Source organism: Centropristis striata, chromosome 19, assembly GCF_030273125.1.
Source record: "Centropristis striata isolate RG_2023a ecotype Rhode Island chromosome 19, C.striata_1.0, whole genome shotgun sequence".
Taxonomy (NCBI): domain Eukaryota; kingdom Metazoa; phylum Chordata; class Actinopteri; order Perciformes; family Serranidae; genus Centropristis; species Centropristis striata.
In genome coordinates, this window is record NC_081535.1 from 23,562,727 (window position 1) to 23,582,318 (window position 19,592).

Sequence of the window (19,592 nt, forward strand, 5' to 3'; positions counted from 1 at the left end):
TCATTTCTGCCCTTCGTTTTGTTACACTGCAGCTTTCACAGAAAACCGTTACTGGATACAGACAGGCTGAAGTTGTGAGTAGTTATTCACATCGATCCCAACACTCCTTACCCTGCGCATTACAGACCATCAGCTCTGAAGTGATTGGCAAGGAGGTCTACAGCCAACCAAGGAGAAAAATAAATCCTAAACCAAAGTCCATTCAGCTGAAGAACAGAGCAGCTCCAAGAGAGACAAGCTGCAGACAGAAAGGATGCTATTATACATTATTGTATTGACCTGGGGTCTGTTCTAACAGCTTTTTAATGTTGTCAGACACTATTAATAACAATCTGAAACTGTCCCTTTTAGCAGAGGGACATTGAGGGTGCACCAACCGTTTACATTGTAGCTCATTTCACAACTGCAGCTCTGTCCCTCAAACCTGGACCAATTTCATAAATTGACCCAGAAAAATGCGACTATAGCATCCAAATTGAAACCCCATAATTCCCCTTTAAGAAAATCTGAAACCTCTTAAAAGTCCTCCTACCTACTTAGAATGTTTATTCCTCTCAAGATGCTTTTTTCAAACTTTTATCGTTACCCAGATCCAGTCAGCTTTAAGGAAAATAGAATAGTTTTCTTAGAACATGTTCATTTAATTAAGTGTAATTTGACATTAAGTTATGGGACTATTTACTAGGGCTGCACAATTATTTTGATCAATTTTGTAATCACAATTATTAATCACGATTATTCATCCCCCTCTGGCTCTGCAGCTGTGAGCGACTGCTGCAGGAGGACTGTTCCACTTCGACTCGTTCTTACTCTTCCTCCGGCCCGGAGGCTCCTTAAGAAGAGTAAGAACGAGTCTCCAAAAGTCTCCAATAACAGCAGAAAATGTCGCTGGATTTGTTGCCAGTCGTTTTTTTTTGATAAATCGTCTGAAAAGTTGCTAAATATAGCAACAAAGTTGGTAAATTGGCAACACTGCTTTGCCGGCTTTTTCAAATGGCGCATGTTGTTGTGGCGTCGAGTACTACGTCACATCCTGCTTAGCGCTCGCTCGTTATTTATTTAGGCAGCTACATGAAACCTTAACTATTTGTCCGCCCCCTGGTGGTTGGTGGACTACTGGTGTAGAAAGTGCTTGATTAGATATGCAGGAGAGCCGCATTTTAATATGGAATCATCGCCGACGATCAGGTTAATTTAATGGGTTCTCACCGGGTACTCCGGCATCCTCCCACAGTTCAAAAACACGCACTTAGGTTTAATTGGTGACTCTATATTGTCCGTAGGTGTGAATGAGAGCGTGAGTAAACATTTTTTAAACTGGTTTGATGTCTAGCCAAGCACAGACCAGGCCAGTCATTTCCACATTTACTGTGCTTCACAAATTTATTAGACCACCTATCATAAAAAAAGAGAAAAAAATAAATATCTTACAAATATTTCAAAAGCTTGTTTAAAACTAAAAATTTTATTATTTATTTGGAAAATAAACTGAATTCACTTTTATACCTAAAATTTGACCGTCTCACTGGGCTTCTCTGAGAAGTCAGAAATGAATCAAACATTCAACCACTAATACTATTTTCTGTTCAGGAATGCAGGTAAATAACTATAATTTGATATCTTAATCAAGAAATAAAAATGGGCTTTACCATTTTTACAGGCTTTTTTAATTGTAAAATAGTAAATTTGAAAATGCATGGATAACAATAATAATTTATTTTAGCATTGAAAATATTATTTCAGTTAAACAGCTTCTACAGGCTGGTGAATTAACCATTACAGAAACATAAAAAATGATTATGGTAATTACTAATGCTATTAATTGAGGACAACTGTCGCACAAACTAATCTAAGGTCTAATAAATTTGTTAAGCACTGTATTTTACACTTGATTGAGCAGCTGCTCCCGAGTTGAACATAATGAGACTTGTGTCGATGAATGATAGCGTCCAGTCCACTTGGTGGCAGTCATTTTTAAATTTTGCACAGCATGTCAGTAACTAGTTGTTCTATCATTTTTCAAACAAATGTTGCATTACCGTATTTCCTCAAATAGTAGCCGGGGCTTCTATTAATAAAAAATCAGTTTGGGACCCGGCTAATAATAGGGGCAGGCTATTATTTGAAGGAGGCTCTTATTAAAAACAGAAAATCAGTGCAGCTCTGACCGGCACTTTTTTGTTTTGTTGTTTTACACAGAGTGTTTTACACAGCGCATTGTAGCCAGTTACCCGGATGTCGGCCATATTGGAAGTACTTGGATGTAAACAAACAATGAACAGCACACTGAATGTTCATTTTAAGCAGGATTTAAAATGTCTAAACTACTAAAAGCCCAGAAGAACGTGCATAAAAGGTTGGACTTTACAGAGAATTACTAGGACAGCGGGAGAAACGATATTTACCTACAGTACTAACTCGTGTGGCCAAACTTCAAAATACAGGTGTTGTGTGGAAATCTGTTACCCCTCAAATTATGTTTCCTGAATGGTGTTCTCCATAGCATCACCTCCACGGTTGGAGTTACGATTTAAGTTTAAGGTTAGGCCTTGTAGAGATAACTGTTTGGGGTTAAGGTAAACTTGGGCTCATGTTAACAACTTTAAGGAGGACTGGTTGGGGTCAGGGGTCAGGTTAGTGCAGGTTAAGGTAAGGGGTATACATATCGACGGGGGAACAGACTTTGACATAACACCGCTAAGACACCCGGCTTATAAAAGAGGCCGGCTTTTATTTACTAAAAATTGTTTTTACACCCGGTTACTAAATGAGGCCGGTCATTAATAGAGGCCCGGCTTTAAATTGTGGAAATACAGTATGTTAATCATATTATGATATTGTTTATTACTAACTGGATTAAGTGCTGTGTGCTGACATCGGTTACTTTTTTATTTAAAATCGAACTGGTTTAAGCTCGTACACAGGACAGGAATAGCAATACTGCAAATCGACCAAACTGTATAGTACATGTCTCATCCAGTGGTGTTCTTAGGTCTGTCTGGCTCCTTGCATTTTGGAGTCTCTTCTTGAGTAAGGCTCAACTGGATTTTCCACAATTCTGGATCAGTGATGATCTAGTATTTAACACATGTAATAGGTCTTTACAACAACCAGAAGCATTAGTTAACAAAACAGGAAAAGTGAATATTGCCACAAATGTGTCAGGGTCATTAAAATTCATAGACATGATGTGTAATAATCTTTCAAGCAGGACAACGAGATGATTAGTTGAAGAGTAGGCTAGTATTGATTTGATGTCTGACACCGTTTCAGTAAAACTCTGGATGTCAGTAAACATCAACATCTTTGAAGGAAATGTTCATTTGGCTCTGCCACACAAGGACAGACGGAGGAGGGATGGAGAGATGCGAGCGAACATCGCTGTTCCTTTAGTGAGTTTGTCACCCAACATGTGTCCATCTCCTCCCAGTTTTTGACACAAACTGGATCCATTCAGCCTCACACTGTCCTGGGTGGAAGCTGCTGTTTGTAGATTCCAGCCAGAGCTTTGGCAGCACTCTGGATCATTTGGCGTTGGGTCATGCCCGTCATGGCCTGGTGCCAGTCTGTTCTGATGATGTTGGGCAGGCTGCGCTCCAGGACTTCACCCACTGTAACAATCAGACCTGACCAGCGCAGGCTGTAGTCAGCAGGGGTCAGGGACTGAGCCTGCACAAATGGGAGGTTATAAAAACAGTTTGTGAATGACACTGAACAAACTTTCTCTACATTCATGACAGTAAGCCAAGCTGCAACTACAGTAAAAACTGAAGTGACTATAGGTGTGTAGAACCTGATAATGTAATAAATTCCCCGATAATGTAATAACCCCGATAATGTAAAAAAAATCTGCACTTGAGCCCTTTGAAAATGTAATAAAACCTGATAATGTAATAAAGTGCATTTGCCAATAATGCAATACACTTTTTACCAATAATGTAATAAAGTATAACATCAATGGGAGGTTATTACATTATCAGGTTAGCCTTCATTTCGCAAGTCCTGATAAGGTAATAATTCCCCAATATTGTAATAATTTAACAGCAGACCACCCATTACTTGGGTTCAAGTGGTGATACTGTGTAGGCAACTCTAGCTCAAGAGCTCGAGCGCCACAACAGGTCAAAGTTAATTTATTAACTTTTGACCCGTTTATCCGTTTTTCACAAACGAGGTATCCATGACACACGAATGCATTCAACAGCTTCTTGAAATCTAAAGGTGCTTGGTGTGATACTTTATTACATTATTGGTAAAAAGTGTATTACATTATTGGGAAATTCACTTTATTACATTATCAGGAAGTTATTACATTATCAGGTTTTATTATGTTTTCAATGGACTCAAGTGCAGATTTTTATTACATTATTGGGGTTATTACATTATCTGGAAGTTATTACATTATCAGGTTCTACATAGGTGTGCTACCGCTAATGGATACAAGATTCACAGTCCATGTGTTTTCAGTAGTTAATGATAAAATGGAGAGGTCAGTGTAGATGCCAGTCAAAATAAAACAGTTGTATCAAAACTATTAATTTACTTTAACTCTTTTCTCTAAATAATTTGACTTTTTTTTGGAAACCTGTTTGTTTCTGGAGTTTTCACGAATAAGACCTATATTATAGTCATTGAAATGTGTAACTTTTGTTGATTTGTACCTGTTGGACGTGATCTAGAGCCAGAGGAGTTGCCTGAGTGAAGACCTCAAGGCGGATACTGTGACCAGGGTCCTCAAGAATCAAACAGCCAATGTCAAACCACCTGGAAACAACATAAAGATTTTGAAAATTCCCTGCTTCTATATGTCTGCATTGGCAGAGCATTATCAGCCATGACCAGAGGAACAGGACTTCACACCTGACACATTTAGGCTGACATCAGTCATGTGATGATAAACAAATAGGAAAATGAAGTAATATTTGAGGTGAAACAAAAAACCATGGGCAACATTAAGGATTCATGTCTTAGACTGACACCTGATCAACTCACAGGCCTGTTGCTCAGTCGATAGCTGGCACAACATGAAAACACACTGCATCTAATGCAAATACGGGTTTAAGGGCAAAAAACACCACCTCGTTTTAACATTTATTTATTAACCCATTTAAGCCGGGAAAGCATGACCGCAGTTCTACCATTAAAGCCGGGAAAGCGGATACTTGTTTCGTAGTATTTGTAGTTTTTTCACCTATTTTCAGTTTCTTGGCCAATGAAATGCATCAGATTACACAATGCAATGTGCAATGCAACATGGGACTTTTCCAGAACTTTGAAATCATGGCTGAAGACGACTATAGCGGAGGGAGCTCAGATATAACAGCTATAAGCTCTCACATACTTTTTGAATTTCATTTCTATCTGCCACAGAGGCTGAAAAATCTATTATTTAGTAGGCATTGACACCAGAAAAACTTCAGGTTTTACAGGCATTTTAGGCCTAAATGGGTTAAACACAGTAAGAATCTCACCAGCTCCAAGCTAGCTGCTGGTCTTTAAGCACACTTCACAACATAGGCCAGGGATGGGCAACTGGAGGCCCGGGGGCCGCATACGGCCCGCACCCTCACATGAAGTGGCCCTCAGTACAACTACATGCATTTGAGCATGAAATCTTAAAAGTGCAGTGTAAAAATGCACAAAATTACTTCTTGCAATTAATGTTGATCTGCTGTTCTTGCACTGAAAAAAAAGTCCCTGACATGGGCAAAGCAAATCTAGACTAGAGCTGTGCACTCCCAGCTGCATGCACATGAAGCTACTGGAACGGGAGGAATTAAATAGTTTAAGAAGTCAGTATAGGACAGTTAGTCAACCACACCCTTAAAGGGAAAACTTATTGCACTCAGGCAGGAATGAAACAGAGCAGCATGTAACATGATTTAGTCCATTACAGAACAACTACTCGAAACTACAACCTCCACAAAACTTAATGTGGCCTGGAACGATGCCGTGAGCAGGGATTAAACAAAAATAACCTGACTGACATCTTTTTTTCACATCATAATAGTCATAGTAATAATAATCCTCGTCCGGTCACCTTTTTAGAGCAGAAAATTATACATTTTGTACTTTGAAATATAGTCTGCATACTAGGGCTGCACGATTATGGCCAAAATGATATTCACGATTATTCATCATGTTAGGGAAAATATCTGTATTTTTATTGCAGTACTTTTAAACAAACAACAGGAACAGTTTTTAGTGTGTGCAGAGTGTCCAGTTCTTGTAAACAAACAGAGATCGCTTAGTGAACACCTCCTGCAGCAGCAGCACATACACACTGTACTGCTAAAGAGCTAACTGTTAGCTTATTAACAATTTGCAGACTGGGCGCTAAGGGGTTAACATCCCCACTGGCTCTGCAGAGACTGCTGCAGGAGGACTGTGCCGCTTTGACTCGTTCTTACTCTTCTTAAAGATTTTTCATCAAAGGCACATTACTCAATCTCCACTCTCTGCTTTCACATCTAGAGCTCTCTAACCCACTGAAGGAGCGGTACGGCTGTACCGGATGTTGAGGCTGACATTCACAAATGTTAATGTTAACATGCAATAACAAATCAGAAAATTCTCAGGCAGACATTTTTCTAAATAAAATCTTTTTTAAAAAGGTGGTCTTGAGACCAAAATCAATCTTGCAATCTGTAAGCTGGCTGAATGTAGCTTATGTAAACAAATGAGTAAAAGCCTAAGCACTTGGAACAGATTGTCCCTCAGTGAATTCACAAAGAAACAAGACTTTTTTCTTAATATCATTTTCATGTTTTTTTTAGTTTTAGAAATGTATTATATTATGGCTTTCCTGGAAAAAAGTTGTAAAAGGGAAGTTTTGTGTGTGTGTGTGTGTGTGTGTGTGCATGCTAGTGTCAGAGGTCTCCATCTTACTTGTCGGGAAAGAGCTCAGCGATGAAGTTTTCCAGAGAGACCACTGGCTGCTTCTCGTGGATCACACCAGCTCGACGCAAGCTGTCAATGCGCTCTTGAGCCCCCTGCGTGCAACCACACACAAACGCAGTTGAGACCTTCACTGCTGATTGTAATCAAACTACAGACCTGAATTTAAAAAAAAGTTTTATATGTTGAACATTGAGAGCATGATTGTCTATCTCTATGTGTCTTCCTTACTATAGTCTGGCGACCTGTCTGGGGTGAACCCCGCCTCTCGCCCAATGTCAGCTGGGATTGGCTCCAACCCCCGTGACTAGGCCTGGGCCGATAATCAATAAATCAATTTATCGCACAATAAATTAAATGAACTCAATCATTTTGCCGGCCTCGATATATCGCCATGCGCATGCGTGTTTGTTTTCCTCGTCTGTTGCCTCCAAGCAGGCTGGATGACAAGAGGGTTCACTCTGTGCTCGATCTCAGCACCTGGGCACTTTTGTTCCATAGCAGAATGAGCGGAGTGAACCCTCCTGTCAGTCATCCAGTCTCTTTGTCTCTGGGGGGAAGGCTGGGCCGCTAGCATTGGCTACACACAGAGTGCAGCAGGTGAGCCTCGTGCGGAGCAACGCGAGGAAAAAAGATAATTGCAAAGCCAAATGCCACAGCCCCGGTGTGGGAATATGTCGGTTTCAAACCGAATGAAAAAGGTGAGCCCATCAACACACGGACGAGCCTGTATGCAGAATTTGTTCAAAAGTGGTGGCAACAAAAAAAGCCACCACAACAAACTTGCATGCCCATCTAAAGCAGAACCACCCGACCCAGTTTTCCCAGCTGTGGAAAAAAACTGCACCTGGAGATGCAGAGCCTTCGTCCCGACAGTCAACACTGGTCGACAAAGTAAATATAAACGCTGTGCGCTCACAGAAAGTGGAGTTTGCTACATCGCAAAATAAATGCTGCCCTTTAAAAAAAAAAAAAAAAAAAAATGTTTCTTTTATTTATTTAGGATATTTAAACGTTCTTAAAATTACAATTACAATGGTAAAAAACACTGAGAAATAAAAGTGTATTGTATTTGAAAGGGTGTGCATTATTATGATATATTATCATGTTGACAATAATATCGTTTATCGGCAATAATTTGTGGGACAATATATCGTCCAGCAAAATTTGTTATCGTCCCAGGCCTACCCGTGACCCGAGTGTGGTTAAGGATAATGAATGAATGAATTTATTTATTTATTCATTTTGATAATTTTCTAGGGTGCGTCCAAACCAGGCGGCAATCTCCGTGTCTGAGCATGGAGGCCAACCAGGAAGTGCCATAAGCCTGCATTCCACAGAAAATTCCAGCAGGTTAAGTTTGACTGCAAAAAATCTGCCCATTCATTTCAGTGCAAAATTTGAAAACTTTTACTTGATTTATTACCTCAGACAATTTTTTCAGGACAACACTATGTTCTCAATCGCTAGTAAAAAATCATCTTCAAGACAATTTGATGTCAATAGTTCATATAATGGCCCCATTTAGAAGAAAATAGAAGATAAAGAATCGTCTGGTTTGGGGCGTGGCTAGCTAGGAGAGAAGCAGAGCAATGCGTATCCACGGCAACAAGTCAATAAAGTTATATATAACGTTATATAGACAGAAAAGAGGACGTTTACCAATTTGGTCTCATAACTTTGACCCTTTCACTGTATTTTCACTTAATGACAGTTTATTTGAATGTTTTGTTCAGTAAAAATGTCTTGTTCAGCGTTTGGTTGGACTAACAGACACTCCAAGGAGTCGCTGCTCAGTTTTCTGAGGTAAGTAACATACATTTTGTTTTTGTTTTTTGCTAGCCAAAACTAACACCCCAGTTAATTCTCCAGTTATGCCAACATGAATTAGCAGCGACTTCTCTCAGTCATGTTGCGGTGTAGAGAGGCTGTAGTCAGTGATCAGATCCCTCTCGCTCCTCTACAGTCTAGATATGGTCTGCTCCCCGTATCAGAAACAAGATGGTGACGCAAGATGGCGACGAGTGTAACGCGGAACTCGAGGCTTCCAACGGGCCACAAACCAATGGGTGACGTCACGGTGACTACGTCCTTTATCTATATACAGTCTATGGTCCAAACCTCAGCTGCTTGGTTTACTTAAAACAAATTCTGGTCTGTTAGCTTTGTTTGAGCTGCCATGAAAGTTATCAGCCGCACACTGATTGCCTTGTTTTTATTGAAGTGGCTGTGCGCTGTATACATTAGCAGTCATAGTAAAGTACACTGCAGTCCAAACACATCTAATTAGAAGAGCATGTGCAATACTACAGTCCTATGAGTATGAATGAATAAGTATGTAGAAACATGAACCTGTAGCTCTACTACAGTAGTAATGTCTTATGTTACTCTGACACACATCATTTTTCTGCATATTATATAAGGTAGGTTGGAGAGGCAGCAGTAAACTGACCTTGACACCGGCTGCATAGCCCACAGGCTGCGGGGCGATGTTGGACTGCCCAGGCTCTCCAGTGACCATGGCCATCCCAAAAACCTCCTGGAAGGCGTCTCTGACTGCCTCCACATTTATCTCTTTATCTGAAGTCACCACGACGTCAATGTCCCCACCAGACTCTGAACAATGTTCACGAACATTTAGAAAGTACATTTCAACATTTGGTGGGCCTTTTAAGAGAAGCAGGCTGACTCACTGATGTATGGAGCCATGCCAGGATCCAGAGTGGTGATCATTGACTCCACAGAGTGCTTGGTTTTGTCCAGAACCGTCTTCACTACATGGTTACCTGCCACTCCCTTAGGACAAAGATACACAACACAGGACAGTCAAAACAGATGCCATTCATACAAATTAATTCTCGCAATTTATGTCTAAATCTGACATCTCGTCAAGCACAACACTTACTACATATTTCAGTGAATCAAAATGCAACATTTCAATATAACGGTGACTCCAAAAATATGAGAAAGACACATCTCTCTCTTATTTAGAAATTGTTCATTTACACGGCTCACTATGCATCTTGGTCACAATTAACAAACAGACATCCATATTAGGACTGGGCAATAGGGCAAAAAAATGATCAAGATATACATTTTTCATATCATCTGATTTCTTATATTGTTTTTAAACTGCCAGTTTTAAAGCATCTGTACTGAAAACTAAAGAAACAATGGAGATTAGTTCAACATTTTTAATATAGAAGTAAATAACAAGCAAATTAAATAAGATAAACAGAAAAATAAATAAAACAATTTTTATTCAACAGTACAACAATGCAGAAAAATATAGTGGTGAACTACTTTACAGTCCTAAGTGTATTTGCAGGTATGCCAGACCTAGGCCTGGGCCGATAATCAATAAATCAATTAATCGCACGATAAATTAAATGAACTCAATCATTTTGCCGGCCTCGATATATCGCCATGCGCATGCGTGTTTGTTTTCCTCGTCTGTTGCCTCCAAGCAGGCTGGATGACAAGAGGGTTCACTCTGTGCTCGATCTCAGCACCTGGGCACTTTTGTTCCATAGCAGAATGAGCGGAGTGAACCCTCCTGTCAGTCATCCAGTCTCTTTGTCTCTGTGGGGAAGGCTGGGCCGCTAGCATTGGCTACACACAGAGTGCAGCAGGTGAGCCTCGTGCGGAGCAACGCGAGGAAAAAAGATGATTGCAAAGCCAAATGCCACAGCCCCGGTGTGGGAATATGTCGGTTTCAAACCGAATGAAAAAGGTGAGCCCATCAACACACGGACGAGCCTGTATGCCGAATTTGTTCAAAAGTGGTGGCAACAAAAAAAGCCACCACAACAAACTTGCATGCCCATCTAAAGCAGAACCACCCGACCCAGTTTTCCCAGCTGGGGAAAAAAACTGCACCTGGAGATGCAGAGCCTTCGTCCCGACAGTCAACACTGGTCGACAACGTAAATATAAACGCTGTGCGCTCACAGAAAGTGGAGTTTGCTACATCGCAAAATAAATGCTGCCCTTTAAAAAAAAAAAAAAAAAAAAATGTTTCTTTTATTTATTTAGGATATTTAAACGTTCTTAAAATTACAATTACAATGGTAAAAAACACTGAGAAATAAAAGTGTATTGTATTTGAAAGGGTGTGCATTATTATGATATATTATCATGTTGACAATAATATCGTTTATCGGCAATAATTTGTGGGACAATATATCGTCCAGCAAAATTTGTTATCGTCCCAGGCCTTGCCAGACCCAAAATATACAAATTGTGAGCCTAATTTCTCCTCTTGAAATGTTGCTCATATGGTCAAATGCTACGTGTGCTTGCAGCAGTGGCAGGCTGCTCGCATTTTCATGCTTTCCACATAATCACTTTGGTGGTACTTCTTCGAGGGATTAAACAGATTTGTTTCTGTTAGAAAGCCCACGCTGTTAATGTTTTGTTAACTTGTTTATTGAACTAAGTTCTATTCAGTAATTACTTGTTTCTCTGTAAGTTATCATATATCCCACGCTCTTGAACGCACCATAGCTGTTCTGACGCTCTTGACTGCACCATACCAGGCAGCAATCTCCGTGTCTGAGCATGGAGGCTAACCAGGAAGTGCCTTAAACCTGCAATCTACCAAAAATTCCAGCAGGGGGTGCTAAATTTGGCTGCAAAAAAAATCTGCCCATTCATTTCAGTGCAAAATTTGAAAACTTCTCACTTGATTTATTACCTCAGAAATTTTTTTCAGGACAACACTATGGTCTTAATCGCTAGTAAATAATCATCTTCAAGACAATTTGATGTCAATAGTTCTAATAATGGTCCCATTTAGAAGAAAATAGAAGATAAAGAATCCTATGATTTGGGGTGTGGCTAGCTTTGATTGACAGGTCACTAACAAGGCGAGCCGTCATTAGCAGAGAAGCAGAGCAATACGTATCCACGGCAACGTGTCAATAAAGTTATATATAACGTTATATAGATAGAAAAGAGGACGTTTAGCGGTTTGGTCTCATAACTTTGACCCTTTCACTGTATTTTCACTTAATGACAGTTTTACAAACAGACCATATACCCGCCCCTCCGGAGCGCTCAAAAGGGCGAGGGAACGCACCTAAGACGGGGCCACAATCTAGCTGTCTCCCTATTGGCTGGTGAAACACACTATTTTAAGCGCAGGGCGGGACATCGTTCAGTCTGAGCAGACACCTCAACCTGAGAGGACGTGCATGTTCTGAGTCCGAGCACAAAAGTTTTGAGAGCGCAGAGTTGAGATCTGAGCGCGTAGACTTTAGATTTGAGCGCGCACAGGACATATTTGAGTGCGAGCGAAATGTTTGTGTCCAAGAAGAAGAAATGTGAGCACAAGCATGTGGTTTTTAAGTGCACGCACACATTTTGAAAGAAAGCAGCAGAAATCTGAGTGCGAGCGCAAAATGTGAGCAAGAAGAGAACAAATCTGAGCACGAGAAAGACAAATGATGCTCTCAAACTGAAAATCTACGCTCTTGAATAAAGATAGGATAATTCTTCCATAAGTGACAGCCATTTTGGTTTTACATTGTGCTGGAAAACCTTATTGTGATCAGTCATGGGGTTTTTTTGTTTATTGTGAAATAAATACAGCAAAGCTGACGGACGATCTTGGGCTTTTATTTTTTGAACCGAAGGTGTGAGCCTGTCTCAAAGCCACAATCCCGAAGGACTGTGATTATATTTAAAAAATAAGTCACAACATTTAGTTTTCTCTTGGTACAGTGTTGGATAGATTGTAATTTCGGTTGGTTAAAAATATGAATGAGGTAGGGCTTTTATTTAGCAAGTATCCGTTGAATGTACAGCAGCTTAATGCCATCATTTGAAGAGCTGAAGCAGTGATGGTATGTATTCCATGTCATTTAAGTTAGCAGTACCTTGAAAAATCCCCAGATTCCTCCAGCTGTGTTGTTCTGTCCAAGCCCTCTGGGATCTTCCTGCTCCTCTGGAAAAGTGATGGGAGATCCAGCATCTAACCCTCCTGTCATGGCTGGCTGCTGAACCATGGGGTTTGGCCCTACACCTGGAAGATTTTACTTTTATCAATTTGTAAACCCAGAGATCCAATGTAGTTGTACCATATACATACTTTTACAAGCATATTTCAAAATAGTTGTGGCACTGTGTAAAACATAAATACAAACAAAATGCTTAAAATTCCAAATTCAGTGTATATTTACAAAAATAAGTTAATCCGTTTGAATATTAAATATTGGGATGCACGATCATGGCCAAAATGATAATCACGATTATTTTGATCAATATTGTAATCACGATTATTAATCACAATTATTCATCATGTTAGGGAAAACATCTGTATTTTTATTGCACTACTTTTAAACAAACAATAGGAACAGTTTTTAGTGTTTGTACAGAGTGTCTGGTGCTTGTTGTGAACAAACACATCACTAAGTGAACACCTCCTGCAGCAGGAGCACATACACACTGTACTGCCACAGAGCTAACTGTTAGCAATTTGCAGACTGGACGCTAAGGGGTAAACATCCCCTCTGGCTCTGCAGCTGGGAGAGACTGCTGCAGGAGGATTGTGCCACTTCGAATGAGTCTCCAAAAGTCTCCAATAACAGCAGAAAAACTTGCTGGATTTGTCTCCAGTGGCTTTTTAAAAAAAAAACAGTCACTAAGGGGGGCTGAAAAGTTGCTAAATATAGCAACAAAGTCATTAAGTGGCAACACTGCTTCACCGGCTTTTATAAATGGCGCGTGTTGTTGTAGCGTCGAGTACTACGTCACATCCTGCTTAGCGCTTGCTCTTCATTTATTTAGGCAGCTACATGAAACCTTAACTACGCGTTCGCCCCCTGGTGGTTGGTGGACTACTGGTGTAGAAAGAGCATGATTAGATATGCAGGAGAGCCGCATTTTAATATGGAAATATCGCCGACGAACAGGTTAATTTTATCGTGGCGGCCAAAATTGTGATCACGATTAAAATTTGATTAATTGTGCAGCCCTAATTAAATATATTGTCTTTGTACAGTTTTGAATTAAATGTATGTCACAAAAGATTATCAACTTATCAATTTGTTTTTACATTTCATGTCCCAAACGTATTTTCTTCTTTGTAGTACATACTGTATATAGACGTAAAATGCAAAGAAAAGGTCTGAGGCTAATAATTGCAGCCATCGCTCCATAAAATAAATAGATATGATATGTGCTGTGGTGTGACTTGTGTTACTGAGGGGCTGTAGTGTGTGTGTTTTAAGAACACACCAATTCAGTGAGTAGCTCTCACCTGGCATGGCTGCAGGGCTAGAAAACGTTGGCATCAATGGTGTCTGTGGTGTTCGACCTGCGTGCCCCCGTGTGATGTCATATCCTGCGCTCATGGAGAAGTTGGTCATGGGCAGGCCAACAGGGGGGGCAGACATGCTGGGAGCCGAAAGGGGAGGCGGTCCAATGGAGGAGGCCAGAGGAGGCAAAGAGGGGGAGGTGACGTGAGGAAATGGAGAGCTGCTGGTGAAGGTGGAGGGAGGGGGGATCTGGGAGGACAGACAGGGGTGAGCCACCAGAGGGCTGCTGAAAGCAGGGAGGGAGGGAATAAGGGGGACAGTGGTGGAGACTGAGAGGGACTCCATGGAGCCAGAGAGGGACAGAGAGCTGGACACACCTGGAACACAATTAATTCAAGTTAAACCCAGAGACACTTGTCACAGTACCTTTTGTCCACAGTCCAATCCAGGCTCTCCATGTGAAGTCATCAAATCACATCTAAATGTGCTTTGTGACATTCAGTAATCTATGAAGCCCTTTGCATTCCAGCTGAAACCTTTACTCTACTGATACTGATCATTTCATATCTCCATAATGATGTATTATAATATAGTACGCTTTCTGGTAATTCAATAAATAAAGAGTTGATATAAAACAACCATGTGGTATTCCATGTTAGCAAAAGAGCGCCTCTGTGGTTTGCTTGAGCTTCACTCCCATGTGTAAGAATAAAACCTTATATGTATATATATATATATATACATACATACATACACATACACACATACATACAGTCATGTGAAAAAATTAGGACACCCTATGAAAGAAGTGGGGTTTTTTTTCACATATTTGGATGTTATGGATATTTAATATCAATTTCAACAATACTGAGAGATTCAAGTAATACAACTAAACAATTTACACTGAATAAATTATTTTTTAAAACCTTCTGTAAAATATAATTTAAAAAAAATGAGATTTCTGGTGGGGAATAAATTAGGACACCCCCACATTTATTCCCACTTAAAATGGCTAAAATCACACACATGAGTATCACATTAGGTGCACATGATTAGAACATTGTTACTCAGCATTTTGAAGGAGGCTTGCCCTATTTAAACCTCAGACATTTAGTTTGGTGTGCTCCTGACTGTTGAAGTGAGAGTGGAGACCATGGTGAGATCAAAAGAGCTGTCTGAGGTCTTCAGAAAGAAGATTGTAGCAGCTAGTGAGTCTGGTAAGGGATTTAAAATGATCTCAAAAGAATTTGACATCAGCCATTCCACTGTCCGGAAAATAATCTAAGTGGAGGACATTCAAAACAACTGCCAACATGCCCAGGTCTGGCTGTCCAAGCAAGTTCACCCGGAGAGCAGACCGCAAGATGCTGAAATTAGTCATCAAAGACCCTAAAATGTCATTATGGGACCTACAGCAGGCTCTTGCTACTGTTGATGTGAAAGTGCATGCCTCTACAATCAGAGAGAGACTACACAAGTTTAACTTTCATCGGAGGTGTGCAACGAGGAAACCATTGCTCTCTAAGAAAAACATAAAGGCCAGAATAAAGTTTGCCAGCGAGAACATAGACAAAGACCATGACTTCTGGAATAATATTCTTTGGACAGATGAGTCCAAAATTGAATTATTTGGACACCAGAACAGAAGACATGTTTGGCGTAAACCAAATACAGCATTCCAGGAAAAGAACCTCATCCCAACTGTGAAGCATGGAGGTGGAAGTGTCATGGTTTGGGGATGCTTTGCTGCAGCAGGACCTGGCCAGCTCACCGTCATAGAATCCACCATGAATTCTACTGTGTATCAGAGAGTGCTTGAGGAACATGTGAGACCATCTGTAAAAAAAATTAACGCTGAAGAGGAACTGGACCCTGCAACATGACAATGATCCAAAACATACCAGTAAATCCAACAGGGACTGGCTGAAAAGAGAAATGGAGAGTCCTGGAATGGCCGAGCCAAAGCCCAGATCTTAATCCCATTGAGATGCTGTGGGGTGACTTGAAACGGGCTGTACATGCAAGAAACCCCTCAAACATCTCACAGCTGAAAGAATTTGTTGAAGAGTGGGGCAAACTTTCCTCAGACCGATGTCAGAGACTGGTAGAAGCTACAAGAAGCGTCTCACTGAAGTTATTTCAGCCAAAGGGGGTAATACTAGCTATTAGGGGGTAGGGTGTCCTAACTTTTTCCTCAGTTAAAATATGCATTTTTGTTGTTATCTTTTGTTTAATAAGTAAATCAAGGTTATTTTTTGTTGTTTAGCTGCAATTAAATCACATTCTTTCCCAGAGATAAATAAAAACAAGATTAGACATCGGTATGTGAACATTTCTTAATAAAGAACTGAATATTTAATGGGGTGTCCTAATTTTTTCACATGACTGTATATATACACGCATACATTTATATACATATACACATATACATTGTATATATACATATACATTTTATATATGCACACACACACACACACACACACGGCATAATGCTGAAGTTTGTTTTACACTGCTGGTGTTGGTCTATTGGTTTTAATCACAGATAATATTCGATAATATCGATTAAATTAATTTCACTTTGATCATCTGGTGCATCTTGGAAGTGCCTCAAGTGGCAAAATAAATATATTTACTTGTGAATTTAGAAAATTAGTCACTTTTTGCCAGCATCCCTCCCGCCTTGTTTGCACCAACTGTGTAACTTTTTCCATGTCATCATGGATCCCGTCTTACCTGGGGTCAGTGGAGGCCCACTGACTGTTGCAGCCACAGTCAGAGGAGGTATAGGGCTGGCAGGAGGTGTAGTCTCAATCCCGCTCTCTTCCATCATCTTCTTGGCTTTATACTGACACTTCAGCCAGAATGTAGCTGCAATAACATGACGTGATCAATGACAACATGCTCTTCTGTTTATTAAGCTGATCTATTCTAATGCCTGCATACATACAGGATTTGGGGAAAAAATCTTCTATCCCACTATTGATGATTTCATATCTCCGTACCATTATGATATAGGTTGTTTAATAATAAATAGTTTCATGTAGCTGCCTAAATAAATAACGAGCGAGCGCTAAGCAGGATGTGACCTATTACGCAATGCCACAACAACAGGCGACATTTGTAAAAGCCGGCGGAGCAGTGTTGCCAACTTAGCAACTTTGTTGCTATATTTAGCGACATTTTTTTTTAAATGCGACTGGCGACAAATCCAGCGACTTTTTCTGGTGCTATTGGAGACTGTCAAAGCGGCACAGTCCTCCTGCAGCAGTCTCTCCCAGCTGCAGGAAGAGACCCGGAGGGGATGTTAACCCCTTAGCGTCCAGTCTGCAAATTGCTAACAGGCTAACAGTTAGCTCTGTAGCAGTACAGTGTGTATGTGCTGCTGCTGCAGGAGGTCTTCACTTAGCGATCCCTGTTTGTTTACAACAAGCACCAGACACTCTGTACACACACTAAAAACTGTTCCTATTGTTTGTTTAAAAGTAGTGCAATAAAAATAGAGATGTTTTCCCTAACATGATGAATAATCGTGATTAATAATCGAAAGTCATTTTGGCCATAATCGTGCAGCCTAACCCTAACCCTACTGCCACGTCACTTCACCCACCCTAATGATTACAATGTAACTTTTCACACTCAAAGACTTCAACTCACACAACACAACACAGATCAGCTGTACCGGCTCAATGCTGCCTTTGTTTAAACACAGTGGTGGTTGGTATAGCGTTATCTAATGGAGACACTGGATCGGCAACCGTTCTGCATGTATTGGCGCTGTGTATCAAAGTGATGAATTTAAACTGAATTCATGTTATTTTCCTTTAGCACAAAGCGCTGCAGTGGAACTACAACTTAACGTTACACGTGTACTACATTCAGCTCAGGAGATAAAGCATACATATAGATACAGAAAACGTCACATGTGCATTTTATCTAACGTTAATAGTACAGCAGCAAGCAACATTCACTACCGTGTGTTCCTTTTCTGACAATACAGGACAAGTAGCTCAACTACTCACCTGCTAGTCTTACTAGCTCAGCACACCATGAATACACCACCGACCTTCTTTGATGGCGTCATGTGTTGCCACCGCCACGTCTGCCCCAACTTGACTCCTCCCATTTCCGGGAGCGCCCGGACGTTACTTTTTTTCTCTCCAAAGGTAGTAGTGATGGGATCCTAGGCCACATCCCATTGTTCCTATTTCGCATCCATGCGTCCCTCACTTGCGCCGTTCACTTGCGTCTTAGTCCCGCCCACCGGGGATGCATGGAGAGACGCAAGTGAGGGAAGCGAGGAGAGGAGAAACGATTTAAGAGACATGAGACGTCCTTCCCCCCGGAGCGTCACGTGAAGCGACGTCCGTTTCTAATGACGGCGGCAGCGGATCACAGCTGGATCAGCTGTCATGAATAACAACCTCCATTGTGTATTTATACTGTGAACTGTGTCCAGCTCAGGGGCACGGGAATGCCTTCATATTATTTATTTATTATTATTTGCTTCTGTATATATTAGGACGACTATTAGGGCTGTTAAAATAATTGATTATTTTCTATATTGGTAAATTATTTTATGCTTTATTTCTGCTTCTCTGTCTCTGTTCTCTGTGAGTGACACAGGTCACTATCAAAGGTCAAACCTTGACTGTAATAAATATCTCTATGCATTTATATAAAGTCAGACAATATGATTTGATACAATGATTATGTTTGTGTGTTAATTTTGGTTTAGAAACTTTGACTACATATATTTTTTATTTTATTGTCTGGTTCATATTTTTTAGACTTTTACAATCTATGTGACACAGTGAGAAACCTTTGACTCTGTAGACATAATATCTTTGTGAGACAATAACAAAACAGAATGTTTTTTGTTGAATGTCCTGGAGAGGCCAGGATGGCCTTGTCCGGGGCAGCAAGATCGTATGCCCAGCTGGCATTGACGTGCCGTAAAACTGGCGAATCAGCGATCAAGAGGGCGGGACTTCCTGGAGGAAATCGACCAGCATGTTTTGTAAACAATTGTAAGGTTATTTTAATGGGTTGCAAGGAGAGAGTCGTGGTTCAGACTTCACGAACTGAAACACGTCTGTTTGTATTCAGGGACATGAGTTAATTTTGAACCCGGAGATCTCTGTAAAAGTGCACATTTTTTGACGTATTGTAATAAAACTTTGTTAAACTGAGAAACTTGGACGTCTCCAGCTCTTCATTTCCCATCAACGAATGCGCAGAAAAATGGTGAGGTTTTTTCTGTTGGTGACAGATTTTTTCTGTCGGTGACAGATTATCAATTTTCAAGGTTTCCTCATGCAATTTTTCTATCAGGGCCAAGTATGAAAAAAAAAACCGACCCAGGGGAGGGGGATAATACTGGTCCATAATACTGGTCCACACACACACACACACTTCAAAAGGCACACGCTTCATGGC

At 40.5% G+C, this 19,592-nt stretch overlaps 1 protein-coding gene across 2 annotated transcripts; it reads right to left on the reverse strand.

The window, feature by feature from the left end:
• Nucleotides 1-664: 664 nt before the first annotated feature.
• prrc1 (proline-rich coiled-coil 1) lies at nt 665-18,325 on the reverse strand. Of its 2 annotated transcripts, none has more exons than XM_059357950.1 (9): nt 18,176-18,325; nt 16,890-17,024; nt 14,159-14,242; nt 12,777-12,922; nt 9,591-9,693; nt 9,350-9,513; nt 6,889-6,992; nt 4,662-4,764; nt 665-3,669 (listed from the first exon to the last, which is right to left on the reverse strand). In XM_059357950.1, the coding sequence occupies exons 2-9, from the start codon at nt 16,984-16,986 to the stop codon at nt 3,460-3,462; spliced, it is 1,011 nt and encodes a 336-aa protein (XP_059213933.1). In that variant the 5' UTR covers nt 16,987-17,024; nt 18,176-18,325; the 3' UTR covers nt 665-3,459. The 2 variants fall into 2 exon arrangements, with proteins under 2 accessions (XP_059213933.1, XP_059213932.1); XM_059357949.1 differs by having other exon boundaries at nt 14,159-14,533.
• Nucleotides 18,326-19,592: the final 1,267 nt, after the last annotated feature.

What these genes read in the sequence shown, in the direction of transcription:
- prrc1 (XM_059357949.1), bottom strand. Translation starts at nt 16,986, where the DNA reads ATGATGGAAGAGAGCGGGATTGAGACTACACCTCCTGCCAGCCCTATA. An exon ending in GAATCTGGGGATTTTTCAAG is followed by an intron (nt 9,694 to 12,776) that starts GTACTGCTAACT and finishes CTTTGTCCTAAG; the next exon opens with GGAGTGGCAGGTAACCATGT. An exon ending in GCTGAGCTCTTTCCCGACAA is followed by an intron (nt 4,765 to 6,888) that starts GTAAGATGGAGA and finishes TGTTGTTTCCAG; the next exon opens with GTGGTTTGACATTGGCTGTT.